Source organism: Amblyomma americanum, chromosome 8 (genome assembly GCF_052857255.1).
Source record: "Amblyomma americanum isolate KBUSLIRL-KWMA chromosome 8, ASM5285725v1, whole genome shotgun sequence".
NCBI lineage: Eukaryota > Metazoa > Arthropoda > Arachnida > Ixodida > Ixodidae > Amblyomma > Amblyomma americanum.
In genome coordinates, this window is record NC_135504.1 from 67,342,721 (window position 1) to 67,350,972 (window position 8,252).

Sequence of the window (8,252 nt, forward strand, 5' to 3'; positions counted from 1 at the left end):
GTGGTGTAGCGCTTAAGTGACGCGCCACTGCCCTGCATGCTATGGCAGGGCATTTCCCTTGGAAAATTTGCTAGCACAATCAAGATGGCCTGCTTTTGTCTAACAGGCAAAAAAAAAACAGATCTTACTCAGCGTTTGTCCCCTACCGCGACTGCATTAACTGCTGCCAATATTGATGGTGAAAATCCGATGATTTTTACTACGGCTACCCTTTATCGTCACTCGTAGGTCGCTGGCCTGGATGGACAAGGAGACCCGCAGTGAAGCCGCTGCTATAGTTGCGGCCACCAGGTTCGAAGCTTGGCGGTCCGACGTCGCAGACGCTGCCGGTGACCAGGCCAGTGACCAGATCTTTGAAAAGTAAGCCCCGAAATGTTAACAGAACGAAAAAAAAAACACTCCGCGCCGTATTTCGCTCTCCTTGACAGCGACTATTTTAAGGCACCGACGAAATCTCCAGTTATTACGACCTGAAAGACGCCACGAACAGTGACACATTATAATGCCTCAACTCCGCGACCATGAACAAGGACCGGGGAGCTGCATGCCTTGCTTGCATAACTGCACAAGCACATTTTAGAGTTCTCGCAAGCGGACCTTACACAAGACGCTTAGCGAAGCCCACATGGCTGAGACCCTTTTGTAACCCACAACCACTCGGGATATACAATTACATGTGCTTATTCACCGAGGGAAATAGTGATACAGCTCTGGCTGCTACTTCTCTACCCCTGCGAAAGCAAAGCGTTTTGATATATTGGACATTCATTTAATGTTTGTACGCTATTCATCGTACTCATTGCGCTTGTAATTGTTAAGAACCCCAGCGTCTTTTGCGACATGTGCCTTGAAATGTTCTAGAGAATTTTGAAACCTTTTGAACGCCCTCGTGTCTGACAAATTCTGCGCATACCCGACTTGCGTAGCATATTGTTGGAAATGTGTACAAGAATTGAATTTAAGTCGTTACTATAGATTGGAAAACGAGGTGATGCTGGTGATCGGTGATAACGACATGAGAAAGGCGCTCGAATACCAGACTAGCGATATGCTAAATGATGGTATGCATTCGCTGAATTTTGAAATTTGGGATAGTACATGCGCAGCCATACTTCACCTTAGCCAGCCAGATTACCCCAATTGCGGGACGAAGGCCGATCGCATTAATTTGCAGTTATCCTGCATTGGGGCAGTGGCGTCCTCTACAAGCACACGTCCATTTCTCTTGTATGTACCTGCAGGTGCCTACAACGTTTCCACTTCTTTCTAACAGACTCGTTTAACCCAATAGACCATCCGCTATCTTTTCGCTCTACATGTCGTACGCATGTCCATCTCCATAGTCATACTTACCGCTAAAGCGCCATAAACTTTTGCTTTATCTGATCAACGCTATTCTTTTCAATCTTACGAATGTTTTCCCCCGTCATGTAAACTGCTTTATCCCAGAAGTCTCGCAGGGACGTCCAGAACAAATACAAGTTTTCCTATTTTGATATGGCACAGCGTTCTAGCAAAATAAACCACTTCGCGGGACACAAATCTACTCAATACAGCTATCGCCATAAACGGCCGACTTAGTAAGATTGTTGCGTCGACGGCATTTTTCTGTCTTGGATCTCGGAGGCTACGCTACACTCCCGCTCATTTTGAAAAGGTGGAAATCCTTCCCTTTCAGCAAGGACACGAGGAATTTGAATCGACAAGCGTTCATATTTTTAGACGCAATTTTCTTCCGAATAAACGTGTGTTTTGCTGCCGTACGGATGTTGACATGGGCAGAGAGAACCAGAGAGTCGATTTGTAATGTACTCCGATTACCTGGGATTTCCCTCAGTGTGCATTTCAACCTTTTGGCAACTTCGGTTTGTGGCTCCAGAGATGAGTCCCGGCAGGATAACAATATCGCACACTTCCCTTTTCAAGGATGTCGATAACTTTTCTACGTTGTCTGAGCCTGACAAAAAAAAGAGGGGGGGGGGAATGTTGAGCAAAAGAGGATACGGGGCTTATTTTACTTATCCTCTCTCGTGTGGGAGATTTCTTCACTAGGTATAAACAGAACGAAATGCCCCTGCTTCTGGAACGGCGCCTGACCCGACCGAGATATCTGTCCAGGAGTGCTTGCATATTTCGTTCATTCCGATCAATCGCTGATGCCATTATGTGGGGACCACTTCATACTCTTCTAATAGTGAACATTCACTATGTCACTCCTGACATGGATCGACTACAAGCATCATTTTTCGCTGCGCCAATTACCACATTGTTTGAACGAAATCTGGAATTGGCAGTCACATAATCCAGCTTCGAGTCCACGCATGGAACGCACGAAAGAAAACCCTTGTATGAATCTGCATGCTCTGCGATATTCTGCACCTTGTAAGTTCGCCACATGTCTGTGTTCTCTTGCTATTTTGATTACGTCCAATACAAATCTTTAGCGCATTTGCGACGGCGTGATTTCGACCCCATTTTTGCTTCGTGTTTTTATTTGCATATTCACCATCATTGTTGCAGCTAGTGATAAGTCAGCATATACATTCAAGACAATGCCTGCAGCTGTAGTTCCTCACATGAAGTTCTGGTCGAAACGTCAAGTACAGTGTTCGTTAACCATGCCTGTTTCCTTTCTTGTGTATGTGACGGAAGCGAACAGTCAGAGAAGATAAGAAGATTATGCTCCTCGGGTTCGGTGACTGCTGAAAATAATTTCGCTTATAATTTCCAATTCATCGACACCAAATTAAAAAAAAACATCTCTTATGCACCCTGGTTTCGGTGACACTTGGATTCCTTCATCTATATATACTATAGCAAAATTGTGAACATATTTCAATGTTTGGTTGTTTTGGCGCGCAAAATAGATATCACTTTCACATGCAGGAAAAGAGTGGGCCACGACAACCGGGAACTCAAAAAGGCGCTCCCACATACCGTTCATCAAAAACGTTTCATGGGGCGCCAGACATCCCTTAGTCTCCCCGTGGATGTCGGAGGCAATGTGTCTGGAAAACGCGCCATAGAGACCACGGAGAGGGAGTGGCTCCGGCTGTCGAATTCGACGGTCATCGAGCGCTGGATCAAGGCGGCCGTAGACTACAAGAGCCGGGTGCCCGGCTGGCCAGTCAATGACTCGCTCCAGAATCGACACCTGTCGTACGCCCAGCTCGCCCATTACGAGTACTGGTGGAACTCGCTGTTCCTCCAGATGGGCGCCTTCGCCGAGCCCCTCTTCTTCTTGGATGCAGCCTCGCTGTCAGCCAACTACGCGGGACTGGGATTCGTGGTAGCCTGGCACCTAGAAAAGGCCTTCGATCTCAAGGTGCGGCATGTAGAAAGGTTGCGTCTATATCCGTCCCATGGTGACCGTGTTTTGATGGAGGTGAACCGCTAATGACGTGTGCTTTTATCGTCACAGTTTTTTTAAATAAAAAGTCACATTTTGATAGAAATCAATCGCGAGGTTTCCACTACGGCACCTCTTTCTCCCTTTTCTATTCTCTCCCTCCTCCGTTCCTTCCATCGTGTAATAGGTGCCTATGTTTTGCGCGATGACAGTGCGTGTTGAAGAACACCAGCAGGCCGAAATTTTTCCAGACCCCTCCACTTTGGCACGTCTTTCTCTCTTTCCGCTTTCACTCCTACATTCGCCCCTTCCCTCACGTGGCAGTTGAGCTGTCCATCGAGAAATGCAACAGCTGCTCCATTTTTTGTTTCTCTTTACCATTCTGTATGGACGACTTTTTTAGCGCATTTAATTCAGCTGTGAACATCTGAACATACCACCGATTATCTTGAGTAGAAGTTTATGAGGACAGGGGGAGTACAAGGGGGATTTGGATTTTAAGCAGCCGTCATCGGCACTATTTCTCAGGCGGTAGCTGTGGTTCGCGTCGATCTCTCCGCCTTTTATTTCACCCCTCTTCTTTGAACTCTCTTCTGTTCCGACGTGGTAAGACGGTGGTCGTGTAGGTGCCAGTCATGCGGCCCGAGCATTCGCCTTCACTTCTTTCGTCAGCATACCTGATCAACCATGGCAGTGAGCCGCGCGCAAACAACTGATTATGGTACCAGATAACCAGAGTGTTGAGCGAAATGAACATGCATGCACACGCTGCAGCCCCAGAATTTCTTCCTTAAGGTACCCCCTCCTCATTTCCTGCTGATTGAGATCCCTCTCACTGCTTACCACATGTGCGGGCATACCCCAACATCTACGACCGGCGGGACAAACCCTCCTGGGTCCCGCTAAGGGGCTCAATAAATAAGAGGAGTGTCATCTCTGGCGTCTTCAGGCCCTGTCTTTCAACATTGCGGTCATGCTTCACCATGCTATGCTAGATAAAGGTCATGCTAGATAAAGAATCTTTTTCGGCACAGTATAAATTTTGCGAACAAAATACAGATCTCTGGAACATGGCATGGAACTTCGAGACTAAAACAGCTATGGAGCCTATAAACAGCCAAATCTGGGAGAATGGCAGGGAGCCCCATCAAGCTCGGTCCTCGAGCAACAATGTGCTCTCGTCGAAAGAGCCTGGGCAGTGGGTTTTACCAGCGGAGTCCCGGACTATGTACCCGACCAAGCTGTCCCCTAACCCCCACACCTGTTCCTATACAATAAATATTATCATCATCACGCAGCCCCACGTACACACGCACGTATATACGTGTCACTAAGAGTTATAAGAAGGAAGGGACAACGAAACGCGCTACCCACAACTTTACAATAAAATTTTCTCGAAGGACTTCTACACACTTAAGTTATGCAGGGTTGATGACAGAGCAGATTTCACATATCTAAGTATGCAATTGTTAATAATTTTCAAAAGATCATTAAAGCAGAATAACCCAATGGCTCAGCTTGAGCTATATATTATGCTGCAAACCATTCTAATGCCACCTTCGGAGTACATAATGATTCATATATCTTCCGCAACATGAATCTTGACGGGAGCTGCTGCGTACCCCTCCCTGAACGTCGCATCTTTAGATACATGATGATCTCTCTTCTTTATTATATATATTGCAGTGCCACATTCTACTTTTATTTTCTTCCAATGCCTCCCGCGTCCTCTGTCTTCGAGTGATTGACTTCAAAACATCAAAAGCTTCGTCTAGCCTCAAGCGAAACTGATGTCCTGGTTTACGCTTTTGTGACAGACAGCTGCCGTCTGTCATTCGTCATCAGAGGCCACGCAAAGGATTCCCACAGTAAAACCTTTCTTTTGTGATCTCCTTTTACCTCCTGCAGTGGGGAGCCCAGCTGGACGTCAGCCGCAAGAAGCGCAACTGGATGTCCAGTGCAAGTCGCTCAGCTTACGAGGGCAAGCTAACCTGCACTGGCGGCAACTACAGGGTATTGAGCCACATCGTGGCGCTGGAGATTGCGCTAGCCGCCGCCTTTGGTTCTGAAATGGGCCATGAGAATGGTGCAGAACCGAAGGATCTCCGGTACTCGCTACCACTCCAGAGCGAGACATTCACGTCAGAGATGGTCTTCTTCCTGATCTATTGCCGCGTCACATGCGGCTCGACTCTGGGCTGCGGTGACGTCCTCAGGAGGGTGGAACGCTTCGGTAAAGCCTTCGGGTGCCCCGCAAACTCGCGGATGACGTCGGCTCCCAAGTGCTCCTTTTTTGGAAAGTGAAGGACTTTCGGACCTCCTGCATACGAGATTTGCACCTAGGTGTGACTTGTATTGAATTTTTACTAGAATTGTAAATATGCTGTGCATTTTCTCAGCTGATTTATTTTCACTTCTCGTTTCAATTTAAACACCACTGAGTATACGAGAGCGCGACGTTCATAGAAGTAAGGAAATCATGCATTTAGAAACTCTGGCTAATTATTTGCTACCTTATCTTTTTATCAGTGTGTCTCGGAACAAATACTTTTTGTAATTATTAATATTTCGAACCGGGATGTTCTCGACAAACGTTAAGAGCTCAAGCTCTAACGATATCATAGGCGAATAGCAGATGTGATTAATGTGGTTTTCTTTCTTTGAGCAAACTGTCAGAGCGAACCACCTGCCTCTCCAGCCTTGGCATGCAGGTTTCTTAGAACTTTGAATTCTGTCATTGCGTTATAGCACTCTCGACACTGGACAGCATCTGCTGGTGCTCGTGTGAAGTGCCGCAAGTTTCAAGGACTGTCTCGAAGACGTGCTATGTTTGCTCTGTCCTGCTGTTCTAGTGCTTTGACCAGCTTCGACACCTGTGTAATCTTCTTGGATAATTGCGCACGAACGCGGTAATTAACTCGTCCTTGTTTCAAATCGCGCTCTATTACTCATGGATTACTAAATTGCTCAAGCTTGAATTAACTCCAGTTGTTAATGGCTCAACTTTCCTGCTGGAGATTTGTGTCTGTTCGCCGTCTTGTACTTTCGGTGTTTTATTTGTGTACCGCGCTGAGTTTTGCAGTCTTCGAGCGTGCTTTCAGACCTTTTAGCAAATGTAGTTGGACGTTTAATCATGAGCCATTCTGAACCATAGGAGCAAATTGATATTGTAACGGTAAAATTGTGCGCAAACCTGAGACTGCTCACTGCACGTCCTGTGAATGCACGGGGATGTGCTCTTGCAGGAGCCAAAGAACGCAATGTAACAAGTTAAGCACAATCGCCCATGAACGCTGAAAGGGCCTAAGCGTGTGGCTCTTCCTGTGATCTGCGTTTGTGGGATCATCAGTGTAATCTTGGTGTGTGCTGTTATTAAGGGAATGGTGATGCGTATAGGACAACATTACTGTGACACGTGCGCGTGTGTGTGTTACAGAGAGGTGCGCGGCCACAAAAAAAGCGGACATTTTTTTAGACATTGTTTGTAGAGTTTTTGTTTTAGATATCGGTCAGAGTGCAATCATTGGAGCGAACAAGAAGCAAGACCGGTTTTTTGACATGTCAGACAGTTGGTTCCGGTACCACGTCAAAGTTGACATGCCCGCTCACTTCCACTTGCAGTCATGCAGTCGATACCGCTTCGCCCACGGCCGAGGCTGACTATGTCCATTTCTTGTCCCGCCACGAACCGGATGGGCTCCACAAAAAGGCCAGCTTCCTCGGGCCTTTTCGTGGCCTCCTCATCCTTTATTCTGTAAAGACAAAAATTGTTGTGGAATAAGCAACAGCATCACCATCACCACCAGCTTGACTAGATCTACAGAAAGCAAAAGTCCTCTCTGATTGACCTTCGGCTCCCCCTACCCTGCGGCATCAGTGGATATTGTACTTCTGCGAACTTCATCTCACCCGCCCAACTGAAAATGGCCTCCCCCTGCAAAGCTCGCCTTTCCTTGAAACGTTTTGTGCTACGCTAAGGTACCTGCCCCACTGCACCACCTTTTTCAAAAACGGTGCACAAAAAGTGCTATTTTGGTGTACCGCCTGTCAAAAGAATAGGTACGAGTACTACCGGCAGTGTCTAGCTTCGGGCCACCTAATTCCGGATAGTATCACATCCATTGGGTTTCAGATCTCTGAAAAACTGACTAAGATCGTCTCCCGTTACAGCCTCGGTGTGGGCTAGCACTGTAATTAAGAGCAGGAAAGAATATGTATTTGACTGAAGAAAGAAGATTGCATTCGGTGTTACAGCGACTCATGCCGTTCAATTGTTTAATTTCCCGTAGGGCTGTTTTCAAGTGCAGTATAAAATATCGTCCGAAGAAATGACAGGCGTGCTCTAATACTATGGAAGCTTGTACACTATTTCTATATTGCACCCTAAAGGAGAGTACATTGCGAGTTGATTCTCTTCGTACCGGATCGCGCACAGTTACTTGCAGGGTACCTTGGCAACGGTTCTTCAGCACACAGCATCTTTTACATCAAAGGCCCAGGAGAGATGTTCTCTCCGCGTACTGGCACGGTTGCACCAGAAACCTTTCTTTTTATTGTCAAAGCATTGCATGGCACATTGGGTGGTAAATGCGGCGCTGTCGTACGCTCTTAACACGAATAGGCCTATATGGGAGTAAAAATGCAGTAAGCTGTCCTCTAGACTGCTCCGTTTATAAAAGAGTGTACTTGAGGGTACCTTATTCCTATTTTAATACTTTCTGTTTAGAGTGTAGTTGCAAACGCTAGACGGTCCGAAAACCTACGTGACCTCATGATGCATTCGGCAGTGCTTACTTCAGGAAAGAGTGAAAAATAACATTTCTTATAAGAAATTTATCCTGAAGAGGGTTTCGAATCCAGCCCGGCGCGAACAGATAAGCTTCGCGACCACTTTATTAGAGCA

General features: G+C 46.6%; 1 protein-coding gene across 1 annotated transcript; it reads left to right on the plus strand.

The window, feature by feature from the left end:
* Positions 1-232: 232 nt before the first annotated feature.
* Positions 233-7,521, plus strand: LOC144100404 (neprilysin-1-like). The gene is made up of 3 exons (XM_077633363.1): positions 233-360; positions 2,887-3,325; positions 5,258-7,521. Exons 1-3 carry the CDS (start codon positions 242-244, stop codon positions 5,651-5,653), a joined length of 954 nt encoding a protein of 317 aa, XP_077489489.1. The 5' UTR covers positions 233-241; the 3' UTR covers positions 5,654-7,521.
* The last annotated feature ends 731 nt before the right edge of the window (positions 7,522-8,252 follow it).